Below are 19039 nucleotides of genomic sequence, written 5' to 3' on the forward strand. Positions count from 1 at the left end.
GTGTTCACACGAAGAGCAGTAGGTTGTATGCAGCCCAGCCTCAACTCTATTACTCTGTGGTCATTTGGTCATTCCATCAGAGCAGAGCAGCACTTTCCCTTTTCCAGATTTAATTTCCCCCCAAAATAAAACCGGGTCTTAATTTCTTTTGGGCCCCAAAATAAGCACTAGGAGTTATCCCCTCACCCACCCAATGTACAGGAGGCACACTTCTTCTGCTTGCTCGCAGCATGGCCGAAGGGCGAGCGACACATGGGTGCCATGGCTACGAGGTGAGGGTGGGTGGAACTGCCCCACAGGCTCACCTCGGGGCCCCCACAGCCAGGCCATCTATGCCCCGACACTTGCCTCATGTTGGGGCCGCGGTAGCAGCAGACTGCTTGGCCCCCTGCTCCGTTGCAGCTGCGAGCAACAGAAGTGGTGGGCTGGTGGCCATCTAGGCTGTTGCTGCACACGGGTTCTGGTGCTGCTGCCAGGAAGCGTTTGTTGCGACACGGATGGCCTGGCTGTGGGGGCCTTTGAGGCAAGCTAAAATGAAACCCTGATATGGAGATATTCTCTTCGTATATTTCAAAACTGATCACATGACACAAGAGCTCCCCCAGAGGCTTGTTCTGCGCATCCTGGCTTAAATTTACCATTTTTGCTGGCATTCTGATCCAGAGATGTGTTGGCGGAAATACTGTCCACAGTTGTCCACTTTCTCAGCCGGGACTGCGGCTCCTTAATACTGCCCATATCCATATTTACATTCAAGTTTGCGTTCATTCCTGCATTAAGAGAATTGGTGAGACTCAGAGCATCCCTCTTCCCTCCCTCGAAGCACGAAAGATCCAGCACAAGGGACTGGATGCCACTAGAGCCGCCCCGGACTGGAGAGCAAAGCAAAAGACACACACTCACAGCCCAAGATTGCACTGGGGATGGGGGGGGGGGGGGGGAAGAGGCCACTTTTCCTAGAAAACTTGCCAAGTTCGCTTTTCTAAGATGAATTTCATCCTTAACTTCCCCCCAAAGCACTTATGCCTCCATTACATCATAGAATTTTGCCCAGTCAGGAGCTTCTCCCTTTCTACTCAATGGGACCTGGGATTTTTCCTCTGAATATCGCACGGAAATGCAGAGGCAGAGCAGCAGAAGCAACAGGAAAACTGGGACTGAGGCCTGGAAGCAAAAAAAGGCTTGGAAGAGGAGAATCGGATCAGGATTTTGTAATTCTGACCTCTGTGCGCAGTGATGGGCTTTAGAAACCAAGGGCCTCTGCAGAAACCAGGAGAGTTTTCAGAAAACTACAAGGATTGGCCCCCCAAGTTAAGGGTGGAATTTGGGTCCCAATCTAAGAATCAAACATTCCCCATTCCAGCACCTACCAAGAGCTTAACTTTCACCCCACACTGTCTAGTCACCAATCTGTAATTGTTAAGGCCATTCTGGAGAAGCAGCAAAAAAACCAACCCTTAGATGTAAGACCAGAAAAGTAGAAAAATAAAAGAGCAACTTGGAGAGTGAAGCAGGGTTCTTCTTCTTCTCTTTTTCTTGTTGCCTCCCCCCCCCCCCCCCAATGGCAGATCTTTCTGGCTTTGTAGACCAGCATCAGGGTGGGAGGGAGGGATGGTTCTGCATGAGCAGCTAGCAAGTGTGCCCACACAAGCGGCTTTCACACCTGCCCACCATTCACACAAATGGAATGAACCTGCACACCCCCGTTTTTGCAGCCCGGCTGCAAACAGCTCATGGCCCACTCTGGGGCCAGCCAAAAGATTGGGGACCCCTCTCCTAGAGCTAAGAGATCACCCTCAGGCTCCATGCTGAAGGCAAGACTAAAACCCATGGCCTTGCAGTTTCTGAGCCACTAGACCCAAATGCTTTTCAACAGCCATATAATTTGGTTTGGTAAGGAAGGACCCCACTATCTTGGCAGGACAGTGTTGGGTGTCAAACAACCGCATCGCCTGCGTTGGACTAGGTAGAAAACATTCCATCCAAGCCCCAGAAAAATAACCCAGCTAGCTGTTACAGCAGCAGCTCTTTTCCCACAAGAACACCCAAGCAACTGAAGGTGAAATGTATCCCGAAGATTCGTTAGAAGATCATTTCTTCACCACACTGTCAGGCTTTGGATGTTGGATTTTATTGATCTTCCGCCAGCAGCCTAATCTTGGCTTACAGCACAAAGGAAGTGGCTTAGCTGGGCAGCCAATGGTCTAACCCAGCTGCTGGAGAGCAGAGTACACTGCAAGATCTCAACAAATGGAGGAGATACTCACCTATAGGGAAGTTGCTGAATGCATTGATTTGAGATGGCCCTTTCTGCAACTCTTGGTTAGCGTGGGGAACGTTCTCCAGGAAAGATTTTATGGTGGTCTGATGGAACTGCTGTTGTGATGGAGGCACCTGCTGCTTCATGAGAAGACTTGGATCAAGCTGACAAGATGGTGGCATCATTTGTTGCTGCATATTATGAGGGCGATTCTTCAAACATAAAGGGAGGACCAAATGATTAACGGAGCTGTGATACAATCCACCAGCAGCATGATAAATATACGTCAGGCCCAGAATTAACTTAACTAGAATTAAGCCAACAAATTAGTTTCTTGTTCAGTCAGAAGACGACAGCTAGGACTTCCAAACTACATGGGGTCAACTCTAAATGGGGAACCATTTCGTAGATGCTGAACACAATTGTAGACTGTTTGTCTTGCACATTCAATTTGCTGTTAACATGAGCGCAGAATAACCCAGTAACCAAGCTGGAAGGGACCTTGGAGATCTTCTGTTCCAATACCCCTAGCCCAAGCAGGAAACCCTGCTTGTCCACTCTCTTCCCATTCAGAGCTTGGGAAGGATGAAAGGGGCAGAGCAGTAGATGGATGTTCTTCCGTGGGGCGACATCCACAAAGCAAGATGCTTGGTTCCAGGGTGAGGTGCCCATCGCAATGCCTCCAATTCAGCACTTGGCTAATGCCTTCCCAAAAGCCGCCCAGACTTTTTAGGCAACCTCACTCAATGTCTGAGGATAAAATCTTTAAAAACACCCAGAGGGAAGCTTACCTGTTGTTGTTGCTGCTGCTGCTGCTCCTGGCGGCCACCAGCAGGCGTGCTCCTCTGACCCTGCATTTTCCTCTGCTGGGCCAGCAATCGCTAAGACAGTAAACCAGGGTTGCAAAAGAGGCCAGAGTGAGGACATTTGCTAATTCAGGAACTAATCTCATGGGGAATTGGGGGGGGGGGAGAGATTGTTGGATGTTCGCTTACCTGTAACTGGGAGAGTTGGTTCAACTGGGAGAGTTGGTTCAACATGGCTACTTGTTGTGGGCCAAAGAGAGAGCTGAGGCCCCCGGTGTTTGGTGCATACTTCAGCAATGATACTGGAACCTAAAGTGCCAAAGGAGCAGGCCGTGAAGGAGCGGCCGAGGGGCAAAGCACCCCGACCAGGTCCCAGGCTTTGAATCCCTTCAGAACAGAATACTTTAGAGCCAAGAGGGCAACAGGAACGACCGTGCGGCACATGGGAAGACAAGGGCTGTTATACTGCTGCCGTTTTTTGCTTTGCCTTCTGACTTTGAGGAATCCCCCCAATGCTTATCTAATCTCTCCTTAAACGCATCTAATCCAAGGCACAGGATCTGGCCTTCGTGATCTGTAATTGGCTCCACTGATGAATTGCTCTCGCTGTTGGGGGTCTTTTCTATCAAGCAGAATCTGCATTTTGGCTCTACCAGTGGAAACGGAGCTTGGGAGGGCCGCGCAGATGGTTGCAGGAGGCAGTGGCAGCTGGAAACGGAGCTGAGGAGCCCATTTTCACTGGCAGAGCGCTCGGGCCACAAGCGCCAACACATCGAACTGGCCAATCCCCCTGGCCACACCCACTCCATCCCACCAAGGTCAAACACAACCCTGATGCAGCCCTCAATGAAATCAAGTTTGACACCCCAGCCTTAGATGCTTTATCTATTCCCATCATCCACCCAGGTCAATACCAGAAAAGCACCCAGAACCCAACTTTACGGCACTCAATGGATCCCGTAATCTCTGAACGTGATTTTGGAACCAGCTACGTGTCCATTTCCTTGTCATGCCTGCCAACCTACAGATAATTATCTTCCTGATCAGAATACCACAGGGCCCCTTGACCAACGCTTGGAGGAAACCAAGCTGGACGGCCTCACTAGCATTTCAGTCTGCTAAGGCGGTCGCCCCATCAGCCTGCCTTACACAGAGGAAAAGGAGAAACCCTGCCGCCCCCTCATCCTTGTACCTGGGCACAAGCCCTCCAGTGGAGCCTCACCTGAGGGGAGAGTAATGGAGGAGGCACTTGAGCGCGGGGATTGGACTGAGAGGAGTGAAGAGGAGGCTGTGCTGGAGATGGCTGCATCGTCCGGGCTTGTGCTGTGAGATTTCCAAAAGGACTGGGATTGCCGTTCTGCAGAGGGAGAGATGACAGGTGAGTTGCTTCCCCTCCACCTGAGGACAGGTAGGGGCATAAAAATTCCCCTCCCAGACCTGCTCTACCTGGGATGCCTGCAGAGGTTGCCCCACCCCTCCCCCCAAGTGTTACTCACAAATACATCTGGGCAAGTAGCCAGCCTAACGGTGCTCGGCTTCTTAAGCGAAAGGCTCTTTCTCAAGAAGTGAGCTGGAAAGCTGAGGCCTTCATTCACTGGGACAATCATCCCCTCAGGCTTCCACACAAAGCCCTACTCCCTGTGACATCACAACCAAGCCCCTCTGACTGGACCTTTCCCGCAAGCTGCCCAGCCTCCCCTTTCCTCATCCGGGAACAATGGTGCCAATTCAGGTGAAGAGAGCCACTGGTCAAAGTGAGCTTCTTCAGAAAGAGCATGACCAGGATTTTCAGATTTCCCAACCAACAACGCTGGTTGGTCTCTGCTCCTTTCAAACCCTGGTTGTGGCAACTGCAAAAGGAACGGCCGAGCCCCAAAGAGAGGGCTTTCTTCCTTCCTTCTTTCTTTCTTTCTTTCTTTCTTTCCTTTCTTTCTTTCTTTCTTTCTTTCTTTCTTTCTTTCTTTCTTCTTTCTTTCTTTCTTTCTTTCTTTCTCTTTCTTTCTCCAAGCCTCCCTTCTGAAAAGGGTAAATTTCACATCCCTTCCTTGAACTTTTCAAAGGAGCTGCTGAAGTCAGAGTATAATCAGGTCCCAAGTTAAGATAAAAGCAGGCACAAAACAGACGCCTCCCTCCCCCTTCCTTGCCTCTTCTTGGCTGGTGCTTGCACAATCTGGAAGTAGCTTAGCTAGCGGAGACCCAAAGACTGAAGGAAGCGAGGGATGAAAAGTAAAGGCCAATAAGGGGAAGACAAATCTGAGACTGAGGAAGGGGCGGAAGTCAAAGAGTGAAAGAAAGAAGGAATTATCTCAGCACATCAGAAATCTCGGCCAGAAAAGGGAGGGAGGGAGGAAGCACAGGGGCATAAAGCTGCATTTCACCCCAACCATCAACTGGGGAGAGTTGCTTAAGAGGCTAAAAAAAGGACAACCCTCTTTTCTTCAGAGGGGCGTTCTCTAGTGGTTCTGAGTATGGAGAGCCCTCCCTCCCCCCCGCACAGAGCCAGGGGACTCTGTGCCTCCAACACGCTTGCTAGGAAAGGCAAAAGGGCGGGTAGTTCCACAGATCATGGATTCTGCATGGAGGAAGGGGGACCTCCCCGTAAACCTCTCGATGGACGTCCTGGGAAAAAGATGCTCCCAGCCTTACCTGTCTAACAGAATTCAAGCTTTGCACGTTCAGCCCCGCAAGGGAGCTGAGGACGTGGTTAGGTAGTGCACTGTTGGAAGGGGGAAACTTCCCGTTCTGACTGGGCATGAACTGCATGTTTGGGGAATCGTCTGCTACCAGGCCATCCTGCAGAAGAAGCACAAGCCGAGCAGCAGCCGGAGGGAAGAGACCGGTGGCCGCAGGAACAGATGTGGAAAACAGGAGAGAGGTTAGTGTCACCACAGGGCCCAGCCAGGCGGTTCTCTCAGCAGACAGCAAGTAATGAAAGAAATCCAAATCTCCCCTCCAGGCCTGAAAGGGGCAGGACGGAGCAGGGAGCTGCTGACGATCCAGCCCAAAATCGGCTTTCCTACGCATTTTGACCCAGATGGACCAAGGCGCAAAGCTCCCCGAGGGCTCTGCTCCACATGGAAAAGTCTCCCTCCACTCGTCTTCTAAGACCCCCCTCAGGGTTTCTTCCAGCCGAAATCCAAAACCCCCCAGAATGTTTGGGGGCCTCCTTCAGATGAACTGCAGCCCACTTGAAAGTTTGGCGGAACCTGCCGTTTTTGGTTTGGATTGAATTACAGGTAATCCTCAACTTACAACCACAACTGAGTCCAGAATTTATGTTGCTAAGTGAGAAATTGATTAAATCAGATTTGCCCCATTTGACGACTTTCCTTGCCACTTTTGTGAAGTCAATCACTCCAGTTGTTAAAATTAGTGACACTGTTGCTAAGTGAATCTGGTTTCCTCATTGGCTACTTATCAGGTGGCCACAAAAAGGGGAACACGTGACCTTGGGACACTTCAACCGTCTAAATGTGGGTCAGTTGTCAAGCATCCAAATATAAGTCATGTGACCATGGGGAGGTTGCAACGGCCATAAGTGTGAAAAAGGGTCTCAGGTCCTTTTTTCAGTGCCATTGTAACTTTGAACGGTCACTAAGTGAAGTGTTGTAAGTCGAGGACTGCCTGTACATTCATGCCCAGCCCTAGGCAGCTCCTCCCTGGACCGAGAGCGGAAGCAGCGATGAGCTCTTGAGCTTGAAAGAGAAGAGGCAAGGAAGGGGGAGGGAGACAAATAATCCTATCCTCCCCCATCTCTTCGGCAGCCCACCCGGAGGGTCCCCCTGGGCCCACAACCCAAGGAAGGAGGGGCCTGAGGTCACAGGCAACCATGGTGCCCCCCTCCCCCCCCCAGCCCTTTGGACTCTTTCTCCCAAAAAGTCTCACCTTATCGAAGTAAGGACTTCTGTCCATGGAAGACTCTTTGGAAATCTGGGGACGGGAGCCAGGATTTTTCCCAATCGCCCTGCTGCCTTCGCCAACATTCAGGTTATGCTTCTCCAGCTCCATCCGCTTGTCAGGCAAGATTCCTGGAGGAAGAGGAGGAAAAGGGGCTTCAAAATACTCTCAGACACCAATACTGACCTCCAAGGCTTTCTGGAATACCACACAGAGCAGGAACACACTTCCTGCCAAGGAGGAGAGGAAAGCACTCCCAGTTAAAAGGGCTTTTGCTCCCCCGACCTTGTGGGTGGTCATGATGAGGTGGTCGCTAAGGTGCAGAGGTGGGGAGTGTTTAGATCTGAAATGGGCAAGGCTGCCTTGCTGGAGCCACCCTCTCTGCTTCGAGTTCAGAAGTGAATGCCTCTTCCTGAGCCCAGCAGCTCCTTGCAAATGAACTGCCTGCCAGCCAGCCCAGCAACAGCCCCCTCCCCAGTTCTGGTCGTCTCTGGATCGGAATCCTGCACACACTACAACATACTGCAGGGGAATTCACAGGCATTTGGGGCTTTTCGTTTTCATTCTAATCAGATGCTTGTCTTACCTCCTGATAGCTCCATCTTATTGCTCTGCATCATTTCTTCTGGCAGGTCTCTCTGGAGGAAAGAAGGAAATGGGCTTAACCGAGGCAGTCTCTGCATGCAACTTTCCCCCCTTTCTCGAGGTTTTGTTGTCCAAGGAAAGAAGCCTGCCACCCAAAAGGCAGCAGAGGGCTGTTTCAGGGGCAGTGTGCTCATTCATGTGTTCTGTTGTCCTGCTGTACTTACAGGGAACCCAAGATTGGCAAACTGCTTCACAAAGGGATTTGTCCACATTTCGTCTTGCTTATTTCCACTTTTCATTGCTGCCTAAAAACACAAAACAAGAGTCCAGCATGAAAACAGCAGGAAATGCTAAAGCTAAGAGGTGGTTGTGAGAACGTGTCTGTGCAAAACACAGACTGCGGCTGAAGCTTCAAAGGACTTGAGCTCACCCCAGTGAAGAAGGAAGGTTATACATCCCAAGCAAAGGGGCCGTGCGGCTTTATTTGCCCTTCTCTTCTTCCTGCTTCAGGGAGTTGGGAGAGGCAGAGGGACTCCAGGGCAGCCAAAGGGTGACCAACCTGACTCTGCCCGGCTCCCTCCTCTCTTCTAAGGTCTGGGCAGAAAGACCAGCCCATCCCCAGCAGCCAAAGGCTACGCCCTCCCTCCCCTCATCCTGATCCGTCAAGGCAAAAGGTGATCAATACAGGGCCAACCCGAAGCTTAGCTTAGCATTGTGGCTAAACAGCAAGGCAAAATGTGGGTGCCAGAACCCCAACTGACCCAAGGAATTCCCTCAGGTCCCTTCCTGAAAAGGAGACCCCAGCTGGCAGGGATCTCTGCTCTCTCAGTCCCTTATTTCCCGTTTTCTTATCACAGTGCAAAATCACCTATTTCTGCCAGATGAAGAAAGAACAAAGTCCATCCTCCTCTCCCCCACAGCTTTTCTTGGCCTTAAACATAACCTCCTTCCTCCTGGCATATTTACCTTAGAAGGCATCTTTTTTGAGCATGGCGGCCAGTGCAAAGGCGCACCGGCATCTTGCACTGAGTTGCTGTTCCACACGCCTATCTCCACATCCTCCTCTTCCTCCCAGCTGGCTGGGTGATTCCCCGTCAAAGGCATATCCCCTCCACACCAGCCATCGGGGACTTGCATAGACTTAGGTCCTGGTGGAGATAAAACCAGCCCACTTTTAATTTGCCAACCTACTCAGATTAGGCTGCTCCGTCCCATGAACCAGCAGATTTCACCCCGTGCCACCAGCAGAGAAACTGCTCAGGCCCAGTGCCAACTCACAGGGCCTGTGGTTTGTATTATCATCTTCTTCTTCCTTTAACAACCCCATAATCCCTTGCAGGGTGGAGTCTGGCCAATTGAATGGAGCTGAGTGTTTACTGGCCAGATGCCCTTCTTGTCGCTAATGAGGAGTTTTGTTCGGCAGATACATTCTTATCGTGCCGAGAGAGAGAAATATCTGCCTCTACCTAGGATCAAACTCACAGCCTCCTGATTGTGAGGCGTTAGCTTTACCTCTAGGCCACCGCATGACTCAGAACTGTGGCTTGTATAAGCAGAGCATATTCTGCTTTACTGTCAGTCCCAAAAATCCGCCCAGAGGCTCCCAAGCCCATTTCCTCCCAAACCTCCATACCTGCTTTATGAGACGCCTGCTGTCCCACAGAAGCATTTCCCCAGCCCCTGGCATCCGTGGCCTCACTGACAGGCTCTCCCCAGCTCGGACCAGTGTCCACAGGTTTACCCCAGGCAGATGTGCCGTTATCTACTGTAGCAGGTGCAGGAGGAGGTTCTCCCCAACCTTACAAAAGAAACCCAACTTATTAGCAGGAGCAGGTGTTAAAGCAAAATCTTTCTGATAGGAAACGGAAATGCTGTATATGACATTCTCCAGTAACAAAGGACTCTGACAAAGACAGGTAAAAGCCAATTCGTTTCCCTGCTTGCTTCGCCTTGAAGACCAACCAAAGATGAATAAGTTTAATCCATCTCCCTTTTGCAAAAATCCCAATAATTTTGTGGGGGAAAAGACCTTCTGTTTTGACTGTCTGGACTAGAAGTTTCCAAGTCTTTAATATCTCAGGAAGGAGTTAACAGAGTTTGATTTGCGACATTGTTTTGTGTTCCCAGGGCATTCAGGGGGAAACATACTTTAATACAAATAGGAAGTCTGCTGGATATATTCTCCATCTTATTTGTAGAAATCCTAAAGGTGGATACAAACAAGCCCTCCCACACTGATCCTAGGAGAATTGTTTTTTCCCCCTAAGGCGCTAAGTCAGGCAAGGCTTAGAGTGCCCATTGCCTGCAGCCCCTCTGCTCAGGGACCCAAATACCTGACCCAGCCCACTTGAGGTGGGGTCTTTATCACTTGGGGAAGAAAAAAGATGCCCCGGGAACCTCAGGCTGCCCATCCTGTCAATCAACTCTCGGGCAACCTACCAGCTACTTAGGAAAGGAGGGAGCAAGAACTGCTGGAGACTTACCGGAGCTACTGCTGGCCACACTCTCTGTGCCGGCTGCGGGACCCGAGGGCAACCCCGGCTGATGCGTCTGCACATCCGGTCGGCCCACGGGGTTCGGGGTGTTCTTGTTCCACATGTTCACATTTTTGTAGTTGTATTTGCTCGGGTCGCCCCACGCAGAGGTTCCGTCGTCAATCTCAATTTTCCGACGAATGGACTCCGGGGAGGGCTCCTCCCACCCGGTGGGCTCCTCTTCTTTGACCGGGGCCGGCATGGGTCTCCCCAGCCACCCCACGCCTGACGGTTTGCTTGCAGCAGCAGCAGCTGTCGCAGATGCCCCCCCCCAGTACCCGGCCTCCTGCTGCTTACTCCAGTCGGGGGACCCAGAGGGTTTGGAGGGCTCCCCCCAGCTCTGGGAGCGATTTGGCTTGGGGGTCTCTCCCCACACAGGGCTGGGATTTGGCTTGGCGGTCTCCTCCCACCCTGAAGCGCTGCACGGCTTGGTGCTGCCGCCATTGCCCCCAGCCCAGCGCCCAGAGTTCGACCTAGCAGGCTCTTTCCAGCAGGAGGTGGAGCGGTCGCTGTCGCTGCTGCTGGAACTCGACTTCTTCATCTCGCCCCAATGATTGTTCCTCACGTTCTCCCCCCAGCCATCGCCAGCCGGAGCAGCCCACCCAGAGCTCGCTTTGGGGCCGTCTCCCCATCCCTGCCTGAGCTTCTCTGGGTCGTTCCAGGTCAGCGATGGGGCGCGGACCTCTTGGCCCGTCCCCCAGGACTGACTGATCTTACCCATGATGGGAGCTGCGCCCTCTTCCCAGCCTCCTTGGCTGCTGGGGCCTCTGGAGTCTCCCCACCTGCTTGCAGACTTAGGCTCCCCCCAGCCTGTCCCAGGGGAAGGACTGGGCCCATGGAGGTGGGGCCTCTCCGGAGCCCCCCCTGAACTGCAGGCTTGGGCCACACAACCCACCCAGGCTTCTGTTCCATTGTCAGCTTTCTTTCCGCCCTTTGGAGTCACTTCTGTATCCCAGGCTGTGTTTTGCTTTATTGGGGTTTGCCCCCAACCAGAATTGGAAAGGACACGCGGGTCCAGGTCCGTTCTGTTCACCATGCTTTGAAGCAGCGCTTGCTGGTCTACTTTCCTCCTTTCGTGGCTTGTCCCTTCTGCGGAGGACCGCTCCTCGGGGACCTCGAGATTGCCATCACCGGCTTCAGAACTGGCCTTGGTCCACCCACCATTCTGCTCCAGGGCCTGGGGCGCTGTGCAGCATTGGGGGTCAGCCTTCTCCCCCTCGGCAGATTTCCATTCATTGGTAAACATCTTCCCATTCCCACTGTTGGCTTCAGAGGAATGGCCGCTCGGGAGCTTGTTCCATTCCCCGTCTCCTAAGTTGGCATTCTGGGCAGAGCCTCTGCGGCCTCCTCCATGGCCCATTCCACTTCTAGGCCCCCAGGTGCCATTCTGGCTATTACCCATGCCTGCCACCTCCCACGTCCCTGTCTGCTGATCCTCACTTATTTCTATGGCCGAGCTGCTGGTCCGAGTCAGCCCGGGATGCATTGGTGTTGCATTCACAGTGTCATTGTTAGCTTGGCTATTTGAGTCAGAACGGGTCTCTAGGGAGTAACCGGGGCCATAGGTAACCCACCTAGACCCAGGAGCCCCACCATTTTTTGTGTCACCGTTGCTCAGGTGAGAAATGGAAGTGCCGTTTGTTAGTGGGGAGGCCGAGGGCTGAGGCCGTTTGCTTTTGGCGCTCCTGCTCCAGGTCCCGGGCCCTGCATTGCTCACCGGTTCAGTCGTCTGCATTGAACCAGCTGGGTTTGGTAAACTAGAGGTCATAAAGTTAGTAGTGTTCTTATTTGGTCCATTCACTTCGTGGTTGGGGTTCTGAGGCTGCCCACTTCGTGAAAGTTTCCTTGTACCATGGAGTTGGGAATCACAGTTCTCCTGGAGGCTGCCCCAGGAGCTGGCAAGGCTAGAGTTCGCACTCTGATTGTTCACCATCTGCACGGCATCTGTGCCGCAACTACTGCTTCCTCGGGGCCCTTTCAGGGCAGGCCCGCTGCTCTCCAAGACTGGCCAGGCACCCCCGTGGCCATTGGAGGTCAAAGTGCTGGGATTCGATTCTTCATTGGATGAACTGGGGGCGCCCCAAGCATTCGCTCTGCCGTGGCTACTTTCAGGGATACCTTTGGAAGCCTCTGCCGAAAGGGGACAGGGGCTCATCAGGGCGCCCAGAGACGCACCCCAGGACCCGCTAAGGCTTCCGCTGCTCACATTATTGCTGTTGCTACTGCTGACCAGCTTGGCCTGATTGCCATGTCCAATGCCATTTTGAAGGTGCTGGACGTCGCTGCTGGGGCCCCGCGAGGCCATCATAATGTTCCTCTCCAATCCGGAACTCGAGGCAGAATCAGCATCCATACATTCTGAAGCCAGCTGCAAGTCACTGCCGGTGGTCGAGGGCCATGCCTCCTTCTCTGAGCTGTCTACAACAGTTTTATCCCAGTTTGTGCTGGAGTCACTACTGGAAAAGGTCCTTTCCCAGTGAGCATTCTCATAATGGGATCCAAGTGTGCTGTGGTTCAGATCTAAGAAAAATAGAATGCGTTACTAAAACACACACACACAAATAGCATCCAGGAAGGTCGAGAGAAAACCATTTTTGTGGACCAGCGTCCCAGAAAATGAAGAAGAAGAAGAAACCCCCAAGGTCTGTTCTATTCTGAACAAACCAAGCAAAGACAATTAACAAGAGTCGACAACCAGTACAAAGCTGCCTGGCTATTGAAGCCTCTTGGGAAAATGCTATCAGTGCCAAAGTGGGCTGGGAGGTTCTGCAGCTGATCCACCCTATATCCCTTTGAGAGGCAAGAGAGTCACCAGGGCACCAAGCTCTGGGTGCAATCTCACTGCCCAGCCGCCCTCCTTTATGCTGACATTCCTAGACCCAGGCAGATGCTTCGCTCCCTCCCTCTCACCTGGCTGCTTCTGGCTGCTGCTCTGTCCTTGGCTTTCGGAGACCGGCTGCTCGCGGGTCCCGGTGCTCTCGCCCGCCTGGCTGTTCAGCAGTTTAGATGGCGCCCTCAGGTTGGCAGCAATCCCTGGCAGTGGCTGTCCTCGCTTCAAGAGTTGCTTCTGCTCCTGGTGCCGGAACCGTGGCGGCACTTCTCGAGGTGGGTAGCGTGGTGAAGACGGCTGCTGCGCTTGCGGATTGTTGCCCACAGCCCGTTTGGCATTATTGTTGCCACTAACACTGCCGGTGACTATTGAGGTGGTAGGAGGGGTTGAAGCAGGGAGTGGCTGGCTTGTACCAGGCTTTGGGGGTTCTAACACTGTCCCCCAACCCAAAGAGAAGAGGAGAGGAAGTGAGAAAATATTTAGTAAATTATTGCAAACCTTTTAACTTCTTCAAAAAAACAAAAAAAGCACAAAGTGGCTGTTAAGAGAAGAGCTAGTTGAGTGTTCCTTTATTTAAGGTGAATTAGTCTATCGACTGAACCTTACATGCCACTCATTGCAAACAACTCAGCATTTCCAAAATAAGTTCCACTGTGATAGGACTCAACATTCTACTGTTGCCAGGCATGAAACCTCTTGACCGGCTAATTTGAAAATTGGTCTCTATAATCTGTTCAACATATTTATGAATGCCCCAGGCCAAAACAAATATAGTAGCATGACTACCAGGAACACAAGTTAGGAAATGCTCAAAATTGGCATGTTTACCCAACGCATCGACATGTATTCATTCAGGATACAAAGAAACTTTGCTCAAAAACTTGCCGCAAAAAAAACAGTCCTTCATTGGACTGGTGAAGCTTTGGCCAACAGCTCCAAGTTTTCCCTGCAAGTTTTACCAGAGCAGCAATTCCTGGGAAAGGGTGCACCAGGAATGTTCAAGTCCACTCTGAAGGCAGAAGACTGCTACTGGGTCTGGCCTTGCCAATGGAAATTGCTTTATAAATGACCTCCCAGGATGGACCGAATGAAGAGGGGGCAGAGACAGGAGGGACAGGACCTCCCGAGCACTTTCTCCAAACTGAAGTACATCCTTGGCCCACCAACTATGGAGGCCTTTAGAGCCTTTCAGAAAACCAGTTGCATTTCATACCTTCAAACAGAGATCTTATTCCTTCATTGTTCAACAAAGCATCGCTGCCTATATATACCAGTTTTCATTTGTTCCCCTATTAGAATTGCTTTATCAGCAGCGACATATCATTATAATAAGTTCTTAACCTTATACATTATATCCCCAGACCTTATGTCAATACTTCGTTGTATCATTATTAGATTATTTCACAGCATAATTATATCATCATTTACTTTTTTCAATTAAGGCATAAGTATATCATTTTTCATTTCCAAAGTTTTTTTTTCCCCCTAGCCACCGATAAAACGAATCCCATATCTTATAAAATTGTTCATCCTCTTGCTCTCTAATTTCAAATGTCAATTTACTCATTTCAGCACAGTCCATTATTTTTCGAATAACTTCTTCCTGTTTTGGTATTGTTTCGTTTTTCCAGTTTTTTGCAAATACAATTCTGGCTGCTGTTAACACATTTACAATCAGATATTTTAAGTCTTTGTTGTAGGTTTCTGGTATGATCCCCAATAGAAAGACCTCTGGTTTAAAGTCTATTTGTTTGTGTGTCATTTTCTCCAATCACATGTGGATTTTAGTCCAGTATCTTTTAGCTTCAGTGCAAGTCCACCACATGTGGTAGTATGAGCCAGATATCTGGTGACATTTCCAACACTTTTCTGATTTATTCTTGAACATTCTTGTGATTCTGGTCAGGGGTAGGTGCAACCTGTAAAACATCTTATACTAGTTTTCTCTATATGCAGTAGACATTGTCATTTTGTAATTTTGAGACCACAATTTCTGCCAATTCTCTAAATCAATCCCATACCTAAAGTTTTTTCCCCAAGCTATCATAGTTTCTTTAACTTGTTCTTCATGCAATTTAAACTCCAATAAATATCCATATAGTTTTTTAATTACTTTTTCATCAGTACCTGTTAGAATTTTGTCTAACTCAGTCATTTTATTATAAAGACCTTTAGTTTTTCTATCTTCATTATATCTAGATTGTATCTGTACATATGAATACCAGTTCATTTCCATCCCTTCTTGTTTCAACTCTTGACTAGATTTGAGCTCACCCTCTGTATTCAATAATTCTGTATATCTAACTTTTTGTTCCTTTTTATATATTATCGGATATGAAAATGCTTCAATTGTTGATATCCAGACTGGAATTTTTAAATAATGTAATCTTTTAATCTTTTCCCAATTTAACAACAACGCCTCCCTTACATAATGTCTTCTAAAGTAACCATGTGATTTAGTACCCTTATACCATAAGAAAGCATGCCATCCCAACAGCAAGTCGTGACCTTCTACATTCAATAATCTAGAGTTTTTTAATAATATCCATTCCTTAATCCACATCAAGTTTGTTGCCTGATAGTATAGCTCCCAATCAGGTAACCCAAAGCCTCCTCTCGATCTAACATCTTGTAGTAATTTAAGTTTTATTCTAGCTTTTTTCCCTTGCCAAATAAATTTCAAAACTATTTTATTTAAATCTTGAAAAAAATCCTTACCCAATCTGATTGGGATTGTCTGAAACAGATATAAAATTCTAGGTAGTATGTTCATTTTAATTGTAGAGATTCTTCCCATCATTGATAAATGCAAATTTTCCCATTTCTCCAAGTCAGTTGCTATTTGTCATTTTAATCTGGTATAGTTATCCTCTTTAAGAGTGCTACATCTAGGTGATAAATATATCCCCAAATATTTAACCTTACTTGTGTTTTGAATCTGCAACATTTCTGACAACTCTTCCTTTTGTGTTGCTGGGATATTCTTTGTCATGATCTTTGTTTTATCTTTGTTTATTTTCAAGCCTGCTACTTCTCCATATTCCTCTATTCTTTCCAGCAATTTGGATGCTGTTTCTAATGGATCTTCAAGAATAAAAACTAAGTCGTCTGCGAACGCTTGTAATTTATACTCTTCTCTCTTAATTTTCATTCCTCTTATTTCTTCTTCTTCTCTGATCTTTCTATTTAAGACCTCTAGTGTTAGGACAAAGAGTAGTGGTGATAGTGGGCAGCCTTGTCTTGTACCTCTCTTTATTTCAATCGGATATGTTAGTTCTCCATTTACCATTATCTTTGCTGCTTGTTTCTGGTATATCATTCGTATAGTTTGAGTGAATTTCTTGCCAAAATTCATCTGCTCCAGTTGCAAAAACATAAATTGCCAATTCACATTGTCAAAGGCCTTCTGCGCATCGAGGAACATCAGTGCCAATTGTTTTTCAGGATGTATTCCAAGGTATTCAAAGTATTCCAAGGTATTCAAAATCATTCTCATATTGTCTTTAATTTGTCTTTTAGGTAAAAAGCCATTTTGATCTGAGTGGATGAAGCCATTTAAATATTTTTTAAGTCTCTCAGCTAGTATAGATGTAAATAGCTTGTAGTCTGAATTTAATAAAGAGATTGGTCTATAATTCTTGATTTGTGTTAAATCAGTCTCTTCCTTGGGTAGTAGTGTGATATACGCTTCTGACCATGACTTCGGTATTTTGCTCTCAGACATCACTTCATTCATGACTTGTAGGAGTGGGAGGGTCAATATTTCTTCAAATGTTCTGTAAAATTCCACAGGTAGTCCATCTGGTCCTGGAGCTTTCCCATTGTTTTGTTTTTTAAGTGCCTCTGTTAGCTCCATCATTGTTATTTTACTTTCTAACATTGTTCTAGTTTCGTCTGGTACCTGGGGGAGATTGGCATCTTGTAGGTACTTTTTAACTCGTCCCTCCTCCACCTTCTCTTGTTCATAGAGTTTAGCATAATAGTCTTGTATATTTTTTTCAGTGTTTCCATACTGAATTTCTCCTTGTTTATCTCTTAGTTGAAGTATTTTCTTTGTTTCTCTCTCTTTTTTCATCTTGTATGCCAACCACCTGCCTGGCTTGTTCGCATTTTCAAAATAATTCTGTTTGGCACCTCTAATTTTTTGTGCCAGTTCTTCCTTTTCTAATAGGTCCATTTTGTGTTTAATTATGTCCATTTTTATTTTAACATCTTTTTTTTGTGGTGCTCTCTGTAGTTCTCTTTCAAGTATTTTATAGTCATTGTCTATAGCTTTATGCATTTGTCTTTTCTTTGGGTTTCTCTTCCTTGTGTAGTCTATTGTCAAACCTCTGATAACAGCCTTCATTGTATCCCAGAGATTCTGCAACGACGTATCTTCTTTCCTATTTTCTTTAAGGAAAAAGACTAGCTCTTTTTCCATTTTTTGTACAAACTCTTTTTCTTTCAATATAGTGTTATTTAGTGTCCATCTAGGTCTTGCCCTTTGGCCTTTCCATTTAATTAAAATTGGATTGTGGTCCGCCCAGGTACTTGCTTCAATCTCAATTTCTTTTATGTTGGAGCTCAACTCCGCTGAGACCCATATCATATCTATTCTAGAGAATGAAGAATGTCTGTTTGAGTAGAAAGTATATTGTTCTTTTTTAGCATTTCTTTCTCTCCATATATCTTTTAGATTTAGTTCATCTGTCATCCTAAAAAAAGATTTCGGCAGAGGCTGTTTGAAGGTATGAAATGCAAGATTAACAATAAATAGAAGTATACTCTCTGGGGGAAAATAATGCTAATGTTAACTAAATATATATTGTAGAATGAAAAAAAGGCCTTTAGTTATATCAGATGAAATATCTTAGACGGTAAATATTATTTGAAGATGCAGAGGTTAAAACAACTGTAACCAAATGACATGCTGCATGTGATGGTTTTTTTTTGTCTTTTTTGTCTCCCCCCCCTTTTTTTTTAAACCCTAGCTCATTGTGGTGTTTATTAAATATACAACAGAGAGATATGGGATGTATAAACGTAGTAGGGATGCACCTGTGATCAAATGACATATTGTATGTGATGATGGGTTTTTCTTTTTCCCCCTTTTTTTTCTTCTCCTTTTCCCATTGTTTTTTTTTCTATTGTTATGTGATGTTGTCTATGTAATAAAAAATAAAATTATATATATATATATATATATATATATATATATATATATATATATATATATATATATATATATATATATATATATATATATATATATATATATATATATATATATATATATATATATATATATATATAAAAGAAAACCAGTTGCAACGGCACCAATTCCTGCTCTCCCTTTTGGTGGAGTGATGGAAACCAAGGAAAAGGGTTCCTGGGGAAATGGAGGAAGGGGTCAGCTCTTGCTGCCTCCGACTCACTTCTCTGAACTCAAATTGTAAAATGAAAATCTCTGGTTGAGGAGAGACGGGTGGAAGGAGAAGACACTGAAGAGAGAAATCAAATGGGCAAGAGAAATCAAAGGAGACATGTATAAAGACTGAAGACAATTTCTGTAACCCTAAGAGCCATAGGGTGTGAGTGGCCAATGCTTCTGAACTGCACAGTATACACCATTTTTAATCTCTGGCAGAATTCAGAGGCAAGAATGACTAGATAAAACAGAGTAGTAATTGAGCCAAGTTGCACTGCAATGAGTTTAAGTGTTTATTTCTCAATCATATTTTACGTGGATCAATCTCTTTAAGTCTATTATCTCTTTTAATTTATTTATCAATGGTAAGCAAGTAGCATATCCAAATGCTGCTATTCTGGAGCAATTATGGTTTTAAGTAGAGGACTACATATAAGCATCTTGATCACAAACTAGCGGCTCGGGAAATGGTGCTTCAACTGTTAGTGGACAAGTCCATATACAGGGCGGGGCATAACCTTTTCCTAGGGGGTCACAGCAACACTTGTAATAACAACACAAATAATTCATACACCATTCGAAAGCCCATCAAAAACTGAGTTTATTGACACGATTTAATAGTCAGTATGACCACCATTAGCCCTTCGAACAGCATTCAAACGAGGTGGATAAGAACACAACAAATCTTCAAACAGTTCCGTTCGATTTTCCAGATTT

General features: G+C 47.2%; 1 protein-coding gene across 1 annotated transcript in view; it reads right to left on the minus strand.

The window, feature by feature from the left end:
* TNRC6A (trinucleotide repeat containing adaptor 6A) overlaps positions 1 to 19039 on the minus strand; it is a 51423-nt gene that overhangs the window by 7067 nt on the left and 25317 nt on the right. Inside the window, exons 5-17 of the mRNA XM_087728492.1 lie at positions 12993 to 13346; positions 10032 to 12602; positions 9182 to 9346; positions 8515 to 8696; positions 7773 to 7853; positions 7550 to 7601; positions 6952 to 7094; positions 5713 to 5859; positions 4289 to 4423; positions 3256 to 3375; positions 3052 to 3141; positions 2268 to 2472; positions 639 to 770 (exon numbers count right to left, since the gene is read on the minus strand). Coding sequence (XP_087584618.1) covers positions 639 to 770; positions 2268 to 2472; positions 3052 to 3141; positions 3256 to 3375; positions 4289 to 4423; positions 5713 to 5859; positions 6952 to 7094; positions 7550 to 7601; positions 7773 to 7853; positions 8515 to 8696; positions 9182 to 9346; positions 10032 to 12602; positions 12993 to 13346 — 4377 coding nt within the window. The remainder of the gene's footprint in view (positions 1 to 638; positions 771 to 2267; positions 2473 to 3051; positions 3142 to 3255; positions 3376 to 4288; positions 4424 to 5712; positions 5860 to 6951; positions 7095 to 7549; positions 7602 to 7772; positions 7854 to 8514; positions 8697 to 9181; positions 9347 to 10031; positions 12603 to 12992; positions 13347 to 19039) is intronic.

Source organism: Thamnophis sirtalis, unplaced genomic scaffold, assembly GCF_051295495.1.
Source record: "Thamnophis sirtalis isolate CommonGarterSnake01/CBP01778 unplaced genomic scaffold, rThaSir2_p1.2 scaffold_14, whole genome shotgun sequence".
NCBI classification, from domain to species: Eukaryota; Metazoa; Chordata; class Lepidosauria; order Squamata; family Natricidae; genus Thamnophis; species Thamnophis sirtalis.